The 20,832-nt window shown below is 57.4% G+C and overlaps 1 protein-coding gene across 8 annotated transcripts in view; it reads left to right on the top strand.

The window, feature by feature from the left end:
• The window catches only part of TCF3 (transcription factor 3), an 82,192-nt gene that overhangs the window by 54,740 nt on the left and 6,620 nt on the right, over positions 1-20,832 (top strand). For 4 of the 8 annotated variants that reach the window (XM_050986040.1, XM_050986041.1, XM_050986044.1 and 1 more), the window contains 13 exons: positions 958-1,087; positions 2,668-2,717; positions 8,505-8,607; positions 9,153-9,292; positions 9,419-9,545; positions 10,383-10,441; positions 11,110-11,188; positions 11,917-11,990; positions 12,612-12,815; positions 14,205-14,328; positions 15,048-15,195; positions 16,122-16,360; positions 20,095-20,239. In XM_050986040.1, coding sequence (XP_050841997.1) covers positions 958-1,087; positions 2,668-2,717; positions 8,505-8,607; positions 9,153-9,292; positions 9,419-9,545; positions 10,383-10,441; positions 11,110-11,188; positions 11,917-11,990; positions 12,612-12,815; positions 14,205-14,328; positions 15,048-15,195; positions 16,122-16,360; positions 20,095-20,237 — 1,620 coding nt within the window. In that variant the 3' untranslated portion in view covers positions 20,238-20,239. Of the gene's footprint in view, positions 1-957; positions 1,088-2,667; positions 2,718-8,504; positions 8,608-9,152; positions 9,293-9,418; positions 9,546-10,382; positions 10,442-11,109; positions 11,189-11,916; positions 11,991-12,611; positions 12,816-14,204; positions 14,329-15,047; positions 15,196-16,121; positions 16,361-19,175; positions 19,403-20,094; positions 20,240-20,832 lie in introns of all 8 variants that reach the window. The other 4 variants (XM_050986042.1, XM_050986047.1, XM_050986043.1 and 1 more) reach the window with 3 other exon arrangements.

The raw sequence follows: 20,832 nt of genomic DNA on the forward strand, positions 1-20,832 counted from the left end.
GAGGAAACCTGAGCAGTGGAACAGATTGCAGGAATGTCACCAGCTGTGAACACACGAGCTCCTCTTTCCCTCCCTGACCCCTTTCTGGAGGAGACAGAGTTTGAAAGCAAAGGGGTTTTTTTCCAGTTTCTCAAAAGCCTGAAATCCTCCTTTATTTCCATGTGTTGCCCTCGGAAGATGGGTCAAAGCTGAGCTTTTGGGACTTGAGGGCCCTTTGGCAGCCCTGTGCAATTCCATGTAAATACACTGAACTTCCTCCTGAGGTGAGAGAGGCAGTGCTGGAAGAGAGGCTCCATCCCAGGAGGGAGCACCCTGGGCTCTGGCTCTGCTGCTTCCCAGCGTGCCCAAGGTCAGCTGGGATAAACAGAGGGAGGAGTTTCCTGGCTTTACAAAGAGGGATTTGGCTTTTCCCTGATTAAACTCATGAGAAAACCACCCTGAGCAGTGGCAGCGCCATTCCACGGCACTGGCCACCACATGGGCTGGTGACATGGGGCTCATGCTGTGCTCCTGGACACCAAGATGAGCATGGGACCACACTGGTCCTACCATGGCACCTGCAAGGTGACCATGGGACCACACTGGTCCTACCATGGCACCTGCAAGGTGACCATAGGACCACAATGTCCCCCACCATGGCACCTACAAGGTGACTGTAGGACCACAATGTCCCCCACCATGGCACCTGCTGGTTTGCATCCCTGATTTGCAGAGGTTCCTTGCTGGGGTCCAGCAGGAAAGCACAAGCTCAAAGCCTCTTTTGTTCCTCCACACCTATTCCCACACCTCCACCCCCATATTTACGGATTTACTTTCCCTCCTGGCCCCTTGGCTCGTGTTTATTTTTCCCCTCAGCTGAATTGGTGTGAAGGTGGCTCAAAGCAGCTCTGTTCTCTCCCAGTGAGTCGTTTTCCAGTGTAATTCCATGGAAGGGCTTTTCTCTCTCCTTGTTTGCAGCCTGGTTTCCTGCCCAGCGAGATGGGAATCGCCAGCCCGAGCACGCTTTCCCCCACTGGGGGCAAAGGGGGGTCTCAGTATTTTTCTTACCCCAACAATCCTCGCAGGAGAGGTGCTGAGAGCAGCATAGGTGAGTGACTGACTGTGTGTCCCCTGGGTGCCACCATGCCACCTGGGCAGGTGCCCTCGTCAGACCTGCCTTTAAGAATGAGGACATTGATGCTGGGAATGAGGGACTGATGTTGCCATGTGTGGCCCTGGCATGAATCTGGTGCTTGCTCTTTTTTGAGGAGGGAATGCATATAAATATCTCTTTTATATATAGAGAGAGATATCTAACCTCAGAAAAGGGGAGCTCAGAGTCAGGTACAATTTCCCTCTTTCTGGAAAATGCCAGATTAGCTGAAAGCAGCAAATGGCTTGAGGTTCTTGTAAAAACACCTCCAGCCACACTGCACATCACTAGTCCTTCCTAGCAAACCCTGGGCTGCTGAGGAGGCTGTTTCTGTGGCTGTTGGCCCTCCTGGAGCTGCAGCAGGCAGGACTGGCAGGAGCAGGGTGTAGGAGGCAGCAGGAGGTGCTGGAGCTGTGCCTGGGACCCAGGGATTGTTTGCTCCAGGAGCTCTCCCTCCCCGCTCTGCTGTTCCCAAGCAGGGCTTGCCCGTGTCTTATTCCGAGCTGGGAATAAGCTTTTACCAAAGGCTGGAGTCAGGTGTGAGTTTAACTTCAGAGGGAACACAAGCTCCAGTTCCCCAGAACTGCTGTTTCTCGTCACAGTTCCCCCTGCACCCTCCAGAGCCACTTTCCTGCTGCTATTTTGGGCTTTCCCCAACGAGTGAAACCAGAAGTGACCCAGTGATGGGTGCATTTTTCAGTGCTTTTCAGAAAAGGGCACCTACTCTGGTGCTGCCACTTCAGCCTAGAAAATGATTCTGTGGGATGAATTTCTGCTCTGGAGATACATCTCAGCAGAGTTCCTGGCTTGGCAGGTTGCTGTGTTAGCACCCTGCACCCTCAGCCAGGGCTTTCCTTAATTATGAAAAAAATTAAAAATTAATTATGAAAATTAATAAAAATTAATTATGGAAATTGTTATAAAAATAATAATTATGAAAAACAGATGTTTTAAAAAAATTTAGCCAGTGCATCCCCTTGAGCCATTTCTGGATGTTTCCCCACCACCTCCCTGAACTGTCCCCTTCCCCCAGGACCCTGTGTCCCCTCTAGAGCTGGAACTGGAGGGATGGGCTGGGGTCTGTCCCTGGGAAGCACATTCCTGCCTCCTGCAGCAGTAAAGCTTTCTCAAGTCTATCCCTGTGTAGGAAGCAAATGAAAATACAGCCCAGCCCTGTATGTGTTCCCTTTCTGCATCTTCTCTCCACAAACCCACTTCAAGTTAAAAGTGTTTCCAAAAAAAAAACCCAATGAGGGGTTATAACATTAAATGTTGTTATATTTATGGGCTCAGTCTCTCCCAACAAACCCTTCCTGTCCTGGGATCTGTGTGGGTGTGAAACCTGCCCCCAAAGGGAGCGGGCAGGATTTGGAGAGGATTTGGACATTTTCAGTGTTGGTGCTTCCTCGGCCATGGGACATTTGGGATCTCAGCCCTCTCTGTACCTGCAGTTTCCAACCCCAGAGACTTGCTGCAGCTCGTTTCCCCACCCTCTAACCCCCTTGAAAACTCAGATCCTCTCTTGTCTGCCGCAGATGGACAGCCCAAAAAGGTTCGGAAGGTGCCTCCTGGACTCCCCTCCTCGGTAAGTGGCAGCAGGGTGTTCCCATTCCCCGTGCCCTGGGAACCATCCCTGCTCCCTGTGCCCCAAAACTGCTGGGTGCCTGCAGCCCCAAACTGGCCAAGAGTGGGCTGCTGATGGCAACATCTGCAAACTTTGCAGGATTTCTCCCAAACCAAAGCTGCCAGCAGCTAGGACCCTGCCTGCTGTTAGAGCCCCAAAAGCCACCTCTGAGCTGATACCCAGACCCTGGGGAAATTATCCTTTTTCCCATGGAAAATGGCCTCAATTTGGGGCCACTCGCACTGGCCCACACTGGGGTGCCAATCTAAAAATTCACAAACTTTGCAGGATTTCTCCCAAACTAAAGACGCCGGCAACCAGGACCCTGCATGCATCGCGGGCTGGGATTGCAGCGGGATGGGGAAGGGAATTCCCGTGCGGGAGAACAGGGAAGCGATGGGGACCTCCCGGGAAGGAGCCGTGGCCCGTGGCCCGCAGCCCGGGCTGTGTTTGCCGCTATGTCCGGGTGAAAGGAGACACCGCGGGCTCGGGTTTCGCACTTGCGCTGGGGGCAGGCAGCTGAGCCCGCTCCAGGTGTGCGCTGCTTTATAGGAAAGCTGAGCAGCCTGCAGGAATACACTATCCCTGCTCCCGCGGGTGTTCCAGGGGAATAAACTGAACAATGTCTTTGTGGCTGCAAGTAATGGGATCTCCAGGAAAGCTAATTGGAGCGGGCTGCAGGGTTCCTGCAGGAACACGGGAGCTGTCTGGCGGCCGGGGCTGCATTCCTGGTTGGAATGTTTGCGTGCTTGGAGGAGGACGGCTCTGTCCCATTGGGCTCCGTCCCCAGCCCGGGGCTGTGCTGGAGACGTGCCCTCAGTCTCTGCCAAAGCCGGTGTGACGCTGCCCCATTCCCCAGGGAACACCCCCATCCCTGGGGGAAATCCCTGCTGTGGCATTCCCTGGCTGCTGGTGCACAGCTGGAACCTGCACCACAGGCTCTGCCTTTGGGATTGGACCCCGATGTGCTGGTTCTGGAGGATAGAGGGAGGGAAGGCCTTGCCAGCTTGGGCTCGCAGACCTGGGAGTGTTGGAGGGTCTGTGTGGATCCACGTGAGGCAGAAACCTGCTCCAAGAGTGTGTGTTTTGACAGGGAAAACCTGCTTGAGTCACAATCTGTGTCACTGCCTCGAGTTTCTGTGGGAAATTTGGAGCTTTAAACCCCAGTCGATGTGGGGAAAACATCGCCCCAACAAATGGCCTTTATTGGCCTCAAATTTCAAAGTACTGAGGCTTGGCCCATCCTGCTGGCAGAGCCCTGGAGGGCCCTGATTCCCACAGGAAGAGCTGCTTGGCATTTGCCACAGTTCAGCCCCTTCCCTGTGTCTGAGTGACTCCTGCACTCCAGCCTTTCATAGGATTGTGGAATGGTTTGGCTTGGCAGGGACATTAAAGTTCATCCAGTGCCACCTCTGCCATGGCCAGAGGCACCCTCCACTGTCCTAGGGTGTTAAAGCCCCATCCAGCCTGGCCTTGGACACTTCCAGGGGCAGCCACAGCTTCTGTGGGAAACCTCTGCCAGGAAGGAATTTTTCCCCAACATCCAACCTAAATCTCTGTCTCTGCCCTGGCTGTTGCCTCAGCTGCCCCTTGATGCCAAAGCTCCAGTTTTCAGAGCACGGTCTGGTTCTGCCTCTTTCCCTCACCCTCCCTGTGCTGGGAGCTGCAGCTTCCTGGTTTGTTTTTGAACTTTCACACCTGGGGAGACAGATCTGTGCCTAGGCAGCAGGAGAAGTGTGAGGCAGGAGTGGCCTCAAAGGCAGCGGATCAAAGGCTCTTTCTTGTCTGACTCACCCATGCAGGAGCCCGCCCCGTGTTATCGCTGGACCCGGTGCAAAATAAATAGGTTAATCAGCATCTTATTCAAATGAAGTGCTTTAATCTGTAATTCCCGAGCTGCTTTGAAAACTCGCCGAGGTCAGCGGCTGCAGGAGCTGAGGGTGGGTGGGTGAGCAGGGAGTGATGCCAAAGGCAGTGAGAGCGGTTCAGGGGGTGTGAGCAGCGATGCCAGGCAGGGACGGGCACAGAGGAGCTGTGCTGGGAGGCCAGGGCCCTTGGGCTCAGTGCTTCTGTCTCAAGGAGGCCACAGAGCTGCTCCGAGGGCTGGAGCCCCTCTGCTCTGGAGCCAGGCTGGCAGAGCTGGGGGTGCTCACCTGGACAAGAGAAGGCTCCAGGGAGAGCTCAGAGCCCCTGGCAGGGCCCAAAGGGGCTCAAGGAGTTGAAGGGCAGGGCTGGATGGGATCTTGGGCAGGAATTGTTCCCTGGGAGGGTGGAGAGGCTCTGGCACAGGGTGCCCAGAGCATCTGGGGCTGCCCCTGGATCCCTGGCAGTGCCCAAGGCCAGGCTGGACAGGGCTGGGAGCAGCCTGGGACAGTGGGAGGTGTCCCTGCCATGGCAGGTATGGCACTGGGTGGGCTTTGAGGTCCCTCTGAACCCAAATCATTCCATGATTCTATGCAGTAGGTGCTGGCTTGGGACTGCCCTCAAGACATGGAACCCCTTGGAGCCTCCCTGCATCTCTCGGGCTCCTGACCATGGGCTGCTGTGTCTGGGCCCAGGATCCAGGGCTGGATGTGGCCCCACATCGGCTGCGGTGCCAGAGGAACCTGGGCAGGGTTTTTGTGCAAGTTGGTTCCTGCAGGATTTTGTTGCCACAGCGAGTTCAGTGCCTGGGAGCTGTTTCAGGCTGTGCATTCCCTGTCTGGTCACTGCTCTGTTTAGCCTCAGTGTGGCCAAAGTCCCACCCCAGCTCCTGCATTTAAGCAAGAAAAACAGGGAGGGAAAAACAACCCCAGACCACAAAGTGCTGCGAATCCCAGCACTGGGGCTTTTCGAGCGGCTCTCGCCACGCTGGCAAATTTTCACCGGAGGAAATGACCTCACCTGGAGGTCCCCGGGGCCGCCGGCCTGAGGGCTGGGGCCGGGGGCTGGGGCTGGGAGCGGGGCCTGGCCCTGATTTCCAGCTGCCTGCAGCGCCCAGCCTGGCCCCGCCATGCCCGCACACGGCTCCTGGCTCTGTGCTCAGAGTTGGCTTTTCACAGCCTCCCCTGTGCTGGACTGCAAAAGGAACAAGGAGGTCAGGGCCAGGAATGTGCTGAAACTTGGCCCCCCAGGATCCAGCAGGAGATGTTCCAGGGGTGCTGGAGCAGGGTGGGCACACAGCAAGGTGAATTTCTCCTGCTTTGCCGCCCTGGTCCCTCCATCCCAGCCATTTTCTGGCCGTTGTTTTCTCCGTGGGTTCCTGGCCAGGCTGTTGGTGCAGCTGCCGGGCGCTGGCCCCGAGCCAGCCCCTGCCAGATGGTGTGGGGCTCTCAGACGTGCTGCACTCCATTCCCTGTCCTGCTCCCGCTATTTAATCAAATTATAGGAAAAGTCAATTTGCTGCATTCCCGTTCTGCAGTGCCTCCCCCACCCCCCCAGCCCATGCACGGCTCCCTCTGCCCACAGCATCCTGGGGACCAGGGCCTGGAATTCTCTTTTTTGAGCAAGGGACAAAGGGCAGCTGCCAGTGTCTGTCAGAATTCACCCTTCCCCCTCTCTCTTTTTTTTGTCTTTATTTTACGAGTTCTCTGTAGACTCACAGAGTCATTAAGGTTGGAAAAGCCCTCTAAGGGTCACAGAGTCCAATTGTTCCTCAGCACTGCCAAGGCCACTGCTGACATGTGTCCCCAAGTGCCACATTCACACATTGTTTGAACACTTCAGGGATGGTGACTCCACTCCTACCCTGGGCAGTCTGTTCCAATGCTTCACAACATTTTCTGTGTAGAAATTTCCCCAATATCCAATCTAAACCTCCCCTGGCCCAGCCTGAGGCCGTTCTCTCTGGAGGGAGTTCCCTGGAGCACAGCCCGACCCCCCCTGGCTGTCCCCTCCTGTCAGGAGTTGTGCAGAGCCACAAGGTCCCCACTGAGCCTCCTTTGCTCCAGGCTGAGCCCTTTCCCAGCTCCCTCAGCCTCTCCTGGTGCTCCAGACCCTTCCCCAGCCCCACTGACCCTTGTTGGATTTCTGGGGGGCTTTGGGGTTGTTTTTTTAAGCAAAAAGAAGTCTGGTGCAGGTTGTCCAGGGCTGTGGTGGAGTCACCATCTTGGAATTGTTCAAAAAACATGTGGATGTGGCACCTGAGGACATGGGTTAGTGGTGAACATGGTGGTGCTGCTGCTTTCATGGTTGGTGGTGCTGCTGCTTTCATGATCTTAAAGGTCTCTTCCAACCTTAAGGATTCTCTGATTGTGGCTTTTATTCCCCACCATCAATTTTGTCCCTTTTTACTGGTGAGGACAAGGGCTGGAAGGGAGCAGCTGGCTGTGGGGAAAAAGAAACTCAGGCAAGTTTCCTTCCCAAAGAGAACTGTGTGTGCCAGGCAGAGCCTGGCCCCTGCCCCACCTCTGCTTTCGTCTGGATTAAAAAAAAAAGATTATCAGTTTCAGAATGAATCAAAGGAGATGAAAATAACCTGTGACAAAAGTTCTCACATCATCTGAGAGCTATTTCAGTTTCTTTGAATGCCATTTCGGTTTCTTTGCATGTCGAATTTCTTCTTTAAAAAAAGAAAAGTCTGTTTTCGTCCTGGCAGAAGCTGATTTTCGGTCAGGGCTTTCTAGGATGGGTTTGGTTAATTTAGAAGGGAAGGAAAAGCTTTTTCTTCTGCTTAATGTGCTGTTAAATCACAGAGCTGAGCAGTGCTGCAGAAATCTGACCCAAGAGCTGTGTGAGGGCTGGCTGTCTGAGATTTGTCCCTCCCCTGTGACAATGGCTGTGAGGGGCTGCTCAGCCCCACATGCCTCAGTTTCCCCTCAGCCTGGTTTACCTGAGGGCTTTGAGTAGGAGCTGTGCCAGCCCTGCCTGGCACAGGGCAGGGTTGGCACAGGGGGGTCCCAAGGCCACACAGGTGCCCACTGCCACTGCCCAGCCTATTCCCCCCAGTGTGGGGTCACTGCAGCAGTGGTGGCTTTTGTGGTTACCCAGAAAAAAGTTATAACCATGGAAAACGGAACTGGAGCAGAGTCGAAACTTCTGCTGGAGCTGAGCAGGTTCTGGGGACCAAGGAGGGTGACAGGACCAAGGAGGGTGACAGGCTCTGAGAAGAGCCCTGTGCCCTGTCCTTTTTGTCCTCTATGCCCTCTGCCCTGTCCACTGTGCCCTCACCTCTGCCCCCTGTACCCTCTGCCCTGTCCTGTGTGCCCCATTCCCTGCTCTGCTCCATATGGGGCTGTGCCCTTTGAGGACTTTGGCTGAACTACTCCAGTTCCCCTCCCAGATCTGCTGTGGGATGAATCAAAGCAAAGCTCCTGGACTCATCAGATGGTTTGGGATGGAAGGGACCTTAAAGCCCATCCAGTGCCACCTCCTGCCATGGCAGGGACACCTTCCATTGTCCCAGGCTGCTCAAAGCCCCATCCAGCCTGGCCTTGGGCACTGCCAGGGATCCAGGGGCAGCCCCAGCTGCTCTGGGCACCCTGTGCCAGGGCCTGTCTACCCTCCCAGGGAACAATTTCCAATTCCCAATATCCCATCCAGCCCTGCCCTCTGGCAGTGGGAGCCATTCCCTGGGTCCTGTCCCTCCAGGCCTTGAAAGGTCAGTTGAGGGAAGCACTTGCTGCTCTGTTGCCTTGGGAGAGGTGGTCAAACACTGCTGAAGTTTGAGATTTGAAGTTTAAGCGGTGCAGGGTTGGGGGCAGCCACGGTGAGGATGTGGGGCCATGGACTCACCAAAGCCTTCTCTTCAACCCCTTTCCTGCCCCACAGGTGTATCCATCCAACTCAGGTGATGACTACAGCAGGGATCCAGCTGGATATACTCCCTCAAAACCTCCCAACACTGTGTATCCTGGAGCCTTTTACATGACAGGTGAGTTATTGCCAGCCCTGTGATTCCACAGTCCAGGCAGAGCAGGGGCAGCCTTGCCCCTTATGGACCATGGGAGGGATTGCACATCTGGAGGGAGCTCAGGGCAGGAGTGCATGAGACACAATTCAGCCCCAAAATCATCCAATATCCAGAGTGGAATGGGACCCTGGGGGATCATCAGTGCAGCCCCTGTCCCTGCACAGCCACCCCAACAGCACCACCCTGAGCAGCCCTGAGAGCGCTGTCCAAACGCTCCTGCAGCTCTGGGACCATTCCCTGGGGAGCCTGGGCAGTGCCCAGCACCCGCAGGGGGAAGAACCTTGCCCTGAGCTCCATGCCAATCCCTGGCACAGCTCCAGCCCTTCCTGGCTTCCTGTCCCTGTCCCAGAGAGATTGTCCTGATTTGCTCAGAGGGTGATGCTCAGCACAGGCAGGACATGGTGGGGACGGTCCCAGCCCCTCAGCCAGGGCTGACCTGTTCCCCCCTGGGGGCTGGGGGCTGCCTGCTGCTGTCCCTGCCCCACTCAGCTCTGGGTTCCTTGCAGATGGACTCCATAACTCTCCAGACCTGTGGAGTTCCCCGGGTGCCATGAGCCAGTCGAGTTATGGTGCCATGCTGAGCAGCTCCTCGTCCCCGCTCCCGCAGTCCAGCGGCTTCAACAGTTTACACCAGCACGAACGCATGGTAACGTGTCCCCGTGGCCGTGTCACCTCCCTGGCACCTTCTCCCCTGGCTGTGGGCCCAGGCCCCAGCCGCTGAACCCTACAGCTTTTCCAGAGCCCCTCTCACCCTGCTCCCCCTCCCTGCCAGAACTACCAGCTGCATTCAGGAGAGGTGAACGGCGGACTCCCCTCCGTGCCCGGCTTCTCCTCGGCCCCCACGGCGTACGGAGTGTCCAGTCACACCCCCCCAATCAGCGGCACCGACACCATCATGGGTATGGCCAGTCACTCAGTGACCCCTCGCCCCACAGCCTGGAAAACCAGGGCTTGTGCAGACCTGCTGCCTGAGGCATTCAACACACCCAGGCACCTTGGGTCCTTCACCTGTTCCTGAAGTCCCTACATGGGGAAGAGACACAGGGAGGTTCTGGGTGCTGGTCTGGGGGTTTACACCTCATGGGGTGGATCTGGGAGAAGCCCAGCAGCTCTGGTATTATCTCCTGGAGGTGCTGTGGCTTAGATGAGTTGTGGGATGGATTTACAGCTGTGAGAAGCTGCTCCCCTAGATCCAGAATGGGAATGTTCCTGCTGGGTTTGGGTACCACATTAACCCCTGAGTGCTTTAATCTCTGACCCTGCTGAAGCTGTTACTGAAATGAGCACGTGCTCCCCAGGAAATGAGGATCCTGACACAGATTTGTAGAAAAAAACTTGTTTTTCTATGGAGAAGGAAGTTTGGGATTCACAGAATGAAAATATCATTAAGGTTGGAAGAGACCTCTGGGCTCATCCAGTGCATTGGTGGTTGTTGGGGTTTGAGATGCCCCATGGCAATGGCTGTGCTGCAGCAGAGATGTCTGATTGCTGTTGCTGGCACTACACCTCCAGCCCAGGGCTTGGAGAGATGTCCCTGCAGTCCCTTGATGGCTTGCAAGGGAAGGTGCCCCATGTCCGAGCTGCTCTGAGCTGGACAAACAATTAATTTTCAAGCAAAGCACTAAATGCAGAAGATTTCCAGCCCAGAGCAGGTGACCCCAAAGAAGGTCCTGTAGGGTGCTGTGTCCTGCTGCAGTCTGGGGACTTGGCAGTGGCATCTGTGTCTTTCTTGGCAGGTAACAGAGGAACCACAGCTGGGAGCTCCGGAGACGCGCTTGGGAAGGCTCTGGCCTCGGTGAGAGTTTGGGATGGTCCTGACCCAATCCCAGTCCTGCTGCTGCAGGGACCCTCTACCCAGCAGGGAGCATGCACACATTTGGTAAACGCACCCCAAATCCACAGCAGCCTCTGAGGGAGGGTTTTCCCCTCTCCATGTGCTGTCATCTCAGTCCTGGCACCTTTTGGTGGATGGGGAAACTGATGCACTGCAGGTTGTGGTGGCCCTGCAGCCCCATCTGCTTCTCTGTGCCCTCCCAGCCTGGTGGCTGCTCTGCCAAGACCACCCTACACAGACCTTGTGGCAGGACTTGCAGGTCCCAGTAGTCTTTGCCCTGTGTGTGCTGGTTCAAACTGGAAGGCACTGGTCTCACTGGGTCACCAGAGAGTTTCCTCTGCCCCATTCAGTGATCTTTGCATGGTGGCAGAGGCATGCTGACAGTGGCCCTGCAACAATTCCTGAGAGCTCCTGCTTCCTCCTGAGAGGGATCCTGAAGAGCAGAGGCTGTACTCAGGGGTCGTGACAGTGGGGACAGAGAGAGACCCTGGGGTTAATGGGGGAACTGGGCTCGGTCATTGTGCTGGCTGTGGGTTTGGGAAGGGAGGTCCCAGCAGGTGGTGGCTGCCACTGGGAAGGGACAGCTAGCTCAGGTGGCGTTGCTGACCATCCCCCTTCTGTCCCTGCAGATTTACTCCCCTGACCACTCTAGCAATAACTTCTCCTCCAACCCCTCCACCCCGGTCGGGTCCCCGCAGGGCCTCGCAGGTGAGTGACAATGTGAAGAATAAGTGGGGTGGGGTTTGCTTTGGGGAGCTCCCAGGCAGTGAATTTCCCAGGTCAGCCCCAAAACCTCAGTCCAGGGCTGGCAGCAACCCCGGGACCTTCTCCTGCCCTTCCTGACACTGTCCCTGCACGTCCCATCTCAGAGAGGCTGTGGCTAGACTTGCCTCCCATGGGAGAAGTGCAGTGGGACCGGGGAAGCAGCCAGTGGTTCAAACCCTGTTCAGCACCTGCTGAAAGCCCTTTCCTGGTCCCCTCAGGCAGGACAGGTCCCTTGTGCCCAGCAGAGCTGGTGCCCAGGCTCCCTGTGCCCAGGGTGCAGCATAACCTGGCCCTGAGGTCACAGCGAGTCACTGAGCCCAGGGACATTGGGGACACCTCTCGAGGCCTGAAGAGCTGAGCCAGAGCAGAGCTCGTAGTGCCACGCAGTGCCACAGTCTCCATGCAGTGCCTCACAGCCCTGTGGTAGCCCACGAGGTGCTGCAGTGGCCCATGTGGGGCCATGGTGTCTCATGCAGTGCCCTGCAGTGCCGCAGTGGCACCTGCCTGTGCAGGGCCGGCTGTTGCTGCTGTGGCCCGAGCCGTGCTGAGCAGTGCCGAGCAGTGCCCTGCGTGGCTCCGTGGCCGCTGCGCTGCCGCGGTGTTCCGGCTTCCAGCCCCATCTAGCGGCAGCCGTGGCCATGGCCGCTCCCCAGCTCTGCGTTTGTCCCCAGGCTCGTCGCAGTGGCCGCGGGCGGGCGGAGCGGGTGCCTTATCTCCCAGTTACGAAGGGAGCCTCCACACTTTGGTGAGTGGTACCAAAAATTCCGGGTTCTCCTTTTCTCTATCTTCCTTCTGGGCTTGGTGGTGAAGGATTTTTGGGTGGCTCCCTCTCCCCTGAACGCCTGGAATCAGCTGGGTGCCAGGGATGGATATTTGGGTAGCAGCAGCTGAACAGAGCCGAGTGCTGCATCCCTGACCTGGAGTCCCCTGGCAGCCTGGCACCCTCCCCTGCCGCAGCCCAGGCCCATCCCGGGGGTCTGGCCCAGCCCAAGGGATTCCTGGCAGGTTTCTCCCTGCCCTGAGCAGTTCCACTCATGTGACCCATCGTGCCTTTGGGGAATGGCACTGGCTGGGGGTGTTATTTCTCCCCATCCCTGCCCTGTGGCACCTGAGTCCAGGGTTGCCACCAGCCATTCTGTAGCGCAGAGCAGCAGGGGGCTGCTGGCTTTGTAGGATTGCAGTTATGGAACTGGATTGGAATCATGGAATTGTTTGGGTTGGGAGAGATCTTAAAGCTCATAAAGTTCCACCCCTTGCCATGGGCAGGGACACCTGTTAGACCAGGGTGCTCCAAGCTCCATCCAACCTTGGACACTTCCAGGGATGGGGCACTTAACACAGACCTGTCTCTGTCCTGCCCTTCCAGCAAAACAAAATGGAAGACAGGTTGGATGAAGCCATCCACGTGCTGAGGAACCACGCCGTGGGCCAGACCTCTGCCATGCCCAGCAACCACGGGGACATGCACGGGCTGCTGGGCTCAGCACCAGCACACACTGCTGCTGTGGGCAGCCTGGGCCAGGCCTTCCCTGCCTCAGTCATGGCCCTGGGGAACAGGCACCCGAGTCTGGTGAGTGTGGGAGCAGTGTGGCAGCTGGCAGGGACACGCTGGGGACACGTGTCACATGTGGTGTGACGTGGCATTCAGGGGGACATCGCCTTTGGTGCAGGAATAGCTCAGTGGGGTCCGGCCTGAGTCAGGTGCTGGCAGCGTTGCATGGGTAACAGGCACAGAAGTCACTTCCCATGTTCCTGCAAGGGAGAGCTGAGTCACAGAATCCCAGAGTGGTTTGGATTGGAGTGACCTCAAAGTTCATCTTGTTCTACCCCCTGCCATGGCAGGGACACCTTCCACTGTCCCAGGCTGCTCCAAGCCCCATCCAGCCTGGCCTTGGACACTGCCAGGGATCCAGGGGCAGCCACAGCTGCTCTGGGGACATTGAGTTCAGCCTTGGCACAAGCTCTGCATGCCCTTCCCTTGTGCCCGTTCTCAGGGCAGGCAGAGGTGGTGAGAGAGCTGCTCTTCTTTTCCTGCAACATGATTGAAAATCCCTCAAAACAACTTCAAGGCATCCCTGGGATATGCAGGGAGAAGAGGGATCCAGTGGGTACAGGAGCGCCAGGTGTCACCAGGAGCTCTGAATGGTTTGGGCAGGCACCACGTCCCTCTGTGGTGTGTGAGGGCTCATTCCAGTTCCAGGGACTGTGATGGATCCAGGGCACCCTGGGCAGGTGGATGCTGGGGTCCCATGCAAGGTCACCTGGGTCCCCCCTTGTCTAGAGGTTGGTGACCACAGCAGCACATTTTTGGCAGAGCTGCCTGCCTGCTGCAGCAAACAGTGACACATCTCCAGTCTCCAGAGAAGCCGCTGGGATCCCCTTCCAGGCTCCCTGAGCAGGGAATGTGTCCTCTGTAGGCTGCTGCCAGCTGGGGAGCCAACAGGGCTGGCTCTGTCCTGTCAGTCCCCAGCCTGTGTGGCACTGCCTCAGCGCTGTGGGCTCAGAAGGGCCCCTCACCCTTTGCCTCCAGCCCTTTTAGAGCCAAGTTCATGTTCCTGGCATGTCCCTTGCTCTGGTGGCACTGGGAAGGTAGCAGACCCGGTGGTGGTCAATGACACAGGACACATGTCCTCTCTGCTGTGCTGGCCTTGCCCCTCTGGGCACAGAGGGGCTTTCCTCAGGGTGGGGGACAGCAGTGACAGGGGCTCTGGGCTGGGTGCAGCTCCTGCTCAGAGCAGGGAGCTGCAGTGGCCCCAGCACAGTCCCAGAGAGGAGCTGCTGCTGCTGGCTCTTCCCTCCTGCATTCCAGAGCTCCGGGGGTTGGAGGGCGAGGGGAGCACCCAGCTGTGCCTCAGTCCAGTCCACAGAGCCTGAGGGTGACAGCTCAGGTGAATGTCCCCACTGCCTGCTGGCCGTGACACATCCCTCCCTGAAGCTCACTCTGCTCCTTGTGCTGCAGGTGGGAGGAGGCCACCCTGAAGATGGGCTGTCCAGCAACCCCAGCTTGCTCCACAACCATGTCACACTTCCATCCCAGCCCAGCTCGCTGCCAGACCTCAGCAGGCAGCAGGACACCTACAGTGGTAAGGCAGCTCTGCACAGGTGCAGATGGGACTCACCTGTTCTCAGGGTTCACCTGTGCTCAAGGTCACCTTCTGGGGGCTGTGGGGAGTCACCTGTGGGGCTTGGGCCCAGGCCTGTGCAGCCTGAGAGGAGATGGATGTCTCTGCAAGGCTGGTGCTTCCTTGCAGCATCACAGGGCAGTTTCCACCTGAAGCCTTTTCCAGAGGTTTCACAGAGTCCCAGAATGTTCTGGCTTGGAAGGGACCTTAAAGCTCATCCCCTTTCACCCCCTCCGACGTGCAGGGACACCTTCACTGTCCCAGGTTGCTCCAAGCCCCATCCAGCCTGGCCTTGGGCACTGCCAGGGATCCAGGGGCAGCCAGAGCTGCTCTGGGCACCCTGTGCCAGGGCCTGTCTACCCTCCCAGGGAACAATTCCTGCCCAATATCCCATCTAACCCTAAATGTCTGACCTGTATTTTCCCATTCCCCCTGCCAGGTGTGGGTGCACAGTTCCCAGTGCTCTGCTGTGTAGGTTGGGTTCCCAAATTGGAAGTAAGAGGGAGAACAGGGAGCATCAGCTGGGCAGAGGCAGCACCCACACATCTTCCCCAAGTGTGGAGCAGCAACGCAGGATGAGTTTGGGATGCCACTGCAGGATCAGAGCCCGGGGACCCCCCCCAGCCTTCTCTGTGGGTCAGGGCCCTCAAGCTCTGCACATGGCTCTGCTCTCTCTGCAGGTTTGTCCGGGGGGCTGGGCCGGAGCAGCGTCTCCTCAGGAACGAGTGAGATAAAGAGGGAAGAGAAGGAGGATGAGGAGAACACATCAGTGGCAGATAACTCAGAAGAGGAGAAGAAGGAGCTGAAACCCTCCCGGAACAGAACAAGGTGCTCTTTGAACAGGTCTCTCCCTTTGCTTTCTGTGTTCCCAGGCCAGGGGTGTTTTGGCTGGGGTCCAGCTGCCAGGACCTGCCAAGCACTGGGCTTGGCCCAGTTTGGCCTGGGGTCAGCCTGTGGCAAAGACTCCCCAGCCCCTGCCCACCCTGGAGCCTGGTCTGGTCTCACACAGCCTGGGCTCCTGCTACTGCCCCAGGGGGAAGGGTCCCTGCCACCCTCCTGCTGGCTCCTGTCCCTGTGGCCTCAGGGCATCCTCATGCTCCTAAAGCAGAGGGATGCACCTCATCCCCCACCTGCCTGTGTGGGCACTTGGGTCCATGCAGGGAAGGAGCCAGTGCTCAGCCCCAGTCAGACACAGTTTGACCCCTTCCCTGACTTGGGGCATCTCTGCTGTCTGCTTTGGGCTCCTGTATCCTCTGTCACATCCAGCCAGAGGAGTGGCAGTAGCTCAGGTGGAGTCCTTCAGCATGTTGGCTGCTCTGCGGCCTTGCCACCAGCTCGGAGATCTCAGCAGGGTGATGGTGCTCAGAGAGGCAGCACCAGCCCCACTCCTGTCCTGAAGGCAGAGGGCTGCATCTTCCCAAATTCCAGCTGGGGATTCCAGTGGTGGCCTTCACCTTGTCTGGGCCATCCTGCACACTCCTGGCAACAAGCTCAGGCCTTAATCACATTGTGGTTTCTTTCTTTGCTGTTTAAAACCAAAAGAAAACAAAAAAGAGGCAGAAGAAGAGCTGTAACTGGTTGTCTCCGAAGCCCCTGCATGTCCCTGCGCATGGCACGGGCCAGCAGGCCCTGGCAGGGCACACGGGGGGCTCGGCGTCGCGGTGCGTCACCGTGTGTTTCTTGTCTGTGAGTTGACCAGTGCTGAGAGTGCACACGAGGAATGTCCCTGTCTCGTTCTTATTTTAAACCATTAGTCAAGATGAGGATGAGGAGGACGATCTTCTTCCCCCAGAGCAAAAAGCCGAGAGAGAGAGAGAAAGGAGGGTCGCCAATAATGCCCGTGAGCGCCTGCGGGTTCGTGACATCAACGAGGCCTTTAAGGAGCTCGGACGCATGTGCCAGCTGCACCTAAACAGCGAAAAACCGCAGACCAAACTGCTAATCCTACACCAGGCCGTATCAGTCATACTGAACCTGGAGCAACAAGTTAGAGGTCAGTGAGGGTCCCGGAGTGGTGATATTTTACGTACCTGATCGGCACGGGGCTGTCTGTCTGTCTGTCTCTTGTGACGTGCTGTTGTGCCTCGCACTGTCTCTCTCCCCTGTGGCCTTGGGGACCAACCCAAGGCTGTTGATGTCCTCTTAATTTTTTTTTTTGCCTTTTTTTGCATCCATCCCTGCTGTTCTCTCCTTTGTCCCCCGCTGCCATTGCGTGTGCTGCATGCTGGTCCCTGTGGGGACGCCTGTGCCATGTCCTGCTTCCCCGCAGCCAGGAGTGCTCAGTGCTTGGCCAGCAAAGTGACAGGAACCCCACTAGAGAATCTCCCAGAGGGGTCCAGCTCTGCCATCTCCAAGGGCTGCTCTGAACACAGAGCCCATTCCTTTCCCTCCGGTGTGCCTGATGGGGCTCTGTGCTCCTGTCCCCCAGTCTGGCGCCTGGCAGAGCCCTGGGGCCACAGGAGCTGTGCAAGAGCAGCGGGATGCCCGGGCTGAGCAGCCCTCTCTGCCTGCACTGGTGTCCAACACAGGCCGGGAGCACCGTGCATTCTGAGCCAGGAGCTGCCAGCGGGGTCCTGCAGCCTCTGCCCTCACCGGGACACCCTCAGGGCACGCTCGCTTCCTTCCACATGCGCGCACCACGGCGTGCACACACCCATCCCATCGCAGGGAGGGAAGCGAGGGTGGCTGTCCCTGCTGTCCCGCCCCAGGCCGTGGCTGCTTTGTCCCGCATCCTGCAGTGCATGCGCTCCTGCCCCGCTCCTGCTCCGCCTGCAGCGCGGTCCGGGCAGGTTAACCCCTTTCTCTCTGCAGAGCTGTGTAACACGCGTCGGGGGCTGTGCCTGCCTGTGCTCCTCTCTGCTGGCCTTGCTGTGCCTTGATGTTGGAGTCCTTTGTGCCTCTCTTCAGTTTGTAATTTTTTGCCTTTCATAACATGTATATTTTTCCTGTCTTCTTTTTTAATTTCCCCTTCCTTTTGATTTTTTTTTTTATTTCAAGTTTTTACTTTTTGGTTCTGTTCTTTCCAATCTCCTACAGACATGCCCCAGCCGTGACCTCTCGGTGGTCCCACTCTACCTTGTACTTGCTGCTCACGGATCCCAGGCAGGACCGAGGGTGGGGCAGGGCTTAGGCAGAATTGGCACCGTGTTCACTTTGGTCTCCCACGCTTGTCCCTTTTTAAACCATTCCTGGAGGCGGCCAGAGGTGGCTGAGCCCTGCAGGCTCCCTCAGCAGATAGTGCAGACAGGCAGTGTCCCCTCCTTGGGTTTGTGCTGCTTTCCAGGAGAGAATCCCACCCTCCCACCCCCTCTGGCAGCACTTCCATCAGGTCCCTGTGTGCCCAGGGGGGCTGCCAGGATCCTCCTGCTGCCACAGCAGCTGCAGGAAGGGAAAGGAGGAGACTGAGGAGTTTTAGGCTGGCTGGTGACCCGCAGGGGCACAAGGCAGCCAAAGCATCCCGTCCTCACAAAGTGCAAGCTGCCAGTGGTACATGCTGGTGCTGGGGACACGGCTCTGTCCTGCCCTGGTGTGACATCCAAGCCTTGTCCCTGCTGGGGGAGCCACCAGACAGGACTGGCCACCAGCAAGGACCTGCAGCCACCAGCCTGTGCAGGAGGAAGGATCTGGGGTCCTTTGTGAGGGCACGGGTGCCAGGATGGCCGCGTCCCCCCACCTGTGCTGGGCGTGTGGAGAGGAGGTGGCAGTGCCAGCTGGGGCAGTGAGGAGGGGACACAGGCAGGGACCGGGCAGCGAGGAGAGCGTGTAGCAGGGCCAGTGGACAGCCCTCTGTCCCACACAGGCAGTGCTTGCCTGGGGAGCCCCTGCTCCACCTTCACATGGCCCTGCACTGTCTGGAGGCTCTCCAGGATGGCTCTGACTCTGTAGCCCCTCTTTGCTAAAGGCTTATCACCACATGGCTCCCCAGGAGCCCAAGGCCACAGGCTGTCCCAGTGTCAGGTCTCACCCGAAGACCCTCCTCAGATAGGTGTCTTCCTGCATGAAGTTTTGCTCTGGGGGAGAAGGTCGTCTGTATTTAAATTGGGGCTTTAGAGGGGATGGGCAAGGCCACGGTTCAAGATGCTGCCAGCACAACTTTACTTCTCCCATCCCTGCCTGTGTCAGGCATCCCTGGGGTGCTGTCAGGAGTGGGGGCTCTCCCTGAGCTTCTGACTGTGCCTGGAAAAAAAAAATCACCCCTTCTGGCAGGCTTTTGGCTGTGTGGAAAGATCTGGATTCAGTGTCTGCATCCAAGTCTGATCCTCAGAGCAGCCCTGGCTCCTGCTCCGAATGCTGCCCTGGCCCCTAAGAGGGTGCCAGGCCAGGTTGCTCCTGTTGCTGCAGCACCACTGCTCCAAACACCAGCATTGGAAGCTGCAGATGGAATTTGGGAAGGAAATCTTACAAAGAAGGATTTGCTTCCTGCCAAAATCTTTCCATGGGGGACAAACCTGACGTTTTTGGGAGAGAGCATCCCCCAGTCTTCGAGTTTTCAGTTGAAAACAAACAGGAAGGCAAAATTTTGCAGAGGGTAGAAGGTGTTGGTGGGTGATGCTGCATCAATGCGCACCCTTGCCCCCAGTGGCCCGTCCAGCCCCCTGGTCACCTGGCCCTGTGCTGGCAGCACCTTCCCTGGGCTTGCAGAGGTGACACAGCCTGAGCTGCTCTGGGAAGCACCCGGAGGAATTGGCTTTGCAAAGTGAGGCCGTTTGGGCCATTTCCAGTGGACACCCGGAGCACTTCCAGCACGGCAACATAGAGCCCCCCTCGGTGGCACCCCCTGACTAACCCCTGTGGTGCTATGAACCCAGCAGTACAGACGAGGCCTTGTCACTGGAGGACAAAGATCTGAGGGACCGGGAGAGGCGAATGGCCAATAACGCCAGGGAAAGGGTGCGAGTGCGGGACATTAACGAGGCCTTTAAAGAGCTGGGACGCATGTGCCAGATGCACTTAAAAACGGACAAAGCACAGACCAAACTGATCATCCTGCAGCAGGCCGTGCAGGTCATTCTGGGCCTGGAGCAGCAAGTACGAGGTATGGTACCGCTGGCAGGTGCATTTCGGGGCCTGTCTCTCCCCCTGTCTCTGCATGCTCCTGCTTCTCTCTCCTGACTCTGCTTTCAGTCTGAGCTGTGTGTTTGCAGCGCCAGCAGCACCTTTGGCTGCTGAGCTCTCCCCTGCCATGGCCTGAGGTGGATTTGAGGCTGCTCTCTCTCTGCTCATGCTTAATATAATTTTGCACCTGGATCCCATTAAGCAGCTTTGGAAAATTCAATTTTCAACTCTGAGTGCTGGCTGAGTCACTTGGGGGTTCCTGTAACAAGCACATGGAGATGCCCTGGCACAGGGGCGCAGCTGTGGCTGCCCCTGGATTCCTGGAAGTGTCCAAGGCCAGGTTGCCCAGGGCTTGGAGCAGCCTGGGACAGTGAGATGTGTCCCTGCCCATGGCAGGAGGTTGGAACAATAGACTTTATTATTCCTTCCAACCCAAACCATTCCATGATTCCATGTTGAATTGGGGGGTGCAGCTGGGCCTGGGGTTCTGCTCGAGCAGGGGCCTGGCAGGATCCTGCAGGGACTTGGGCAGCAGCGAGCGCTGCACGGAGCTCATCTCCTCACACAGGCCTGCCTGGCATGGTCCCCACTGTTCCTCTGGGATGCTGCTGCCAGAGGTGATGCTGTTGACCAGACTGAGGTTGCTCCCCTCCCTTGCTGTTTTGGGCACAGAGCGCAATCTGAACCCAAAAGCGGCCTGCTTGAAGCGTCGAGAAGAGGAGAAAGTGTCTGGAGTGGTAGGAGACCCCCAGATGACATTGTCAGCTTCCCATCCTGGCCTAGGAGATGGTCACAACCCTGTTGGACACATGTAAAGGTACTGTTCCCCACCTTTGATCCCACATCCCAGGGTGGGTCCAGCCCTGTGCCCATGCCCTGCTCTGCTCTGGCTGGTCAGCCCCGCTCCCTCAGCAGCGGCCTTGCTTCATTTCCCTGAAATCAATGATTGCATGTGTGCGAGGCCTGGCACAGGGTGCCCAGAGCAGCTATGGCTGCCCCATCCCTGAAGTGTCCAAGGCCAGGTTGGAGGGGCTTGGAGCAACCTGAGCTGGCGTGGACTAAGATGAACTTTAAGGTCCCTTCCAGCCTAAGCCATTCCATGAATTTCTCTCTCTCTGTGTCACTTGCTCCATGGACACCCAGAGCCTCTGGCCCACAGAAGAGTGCAGCCCCATAGCTGGGATGGGGGGTTTGGAGCTCTCTGGGGGGGCTCAGCTCTGCTCTGCACCTCCCAGTCCTGCCCCAATTGCTACTGGAAACCAGCAATTCCTTTTCCTTGGGGCTCTATGGGAGGGAATGGGCAGGTCCCAGAAATGCCGAGAGAGTCAGAGAAGGTGAAAATCCCCTGGTGAGGCTGTGGCAGGCACAGGCTCCAATGGGCTGTTCCCACTTTTAAGGGAGCGTCTGAGC

The sequence above is a fragment of the Serinus canaria genome, chromosome 28 (assembly GCF_022539315.1).
Source record: "Serinus canaria isolate serCan28SL12 chromosome 28, serCan2020, whole genome shotgun sequence".
Taxonomy (NCBI): domain Eukaryota; kingdom Metazoa; phylum Chordata; class Aves; order Passeriformes; family Fringillidae; genus Serinus; species Serinus canaria.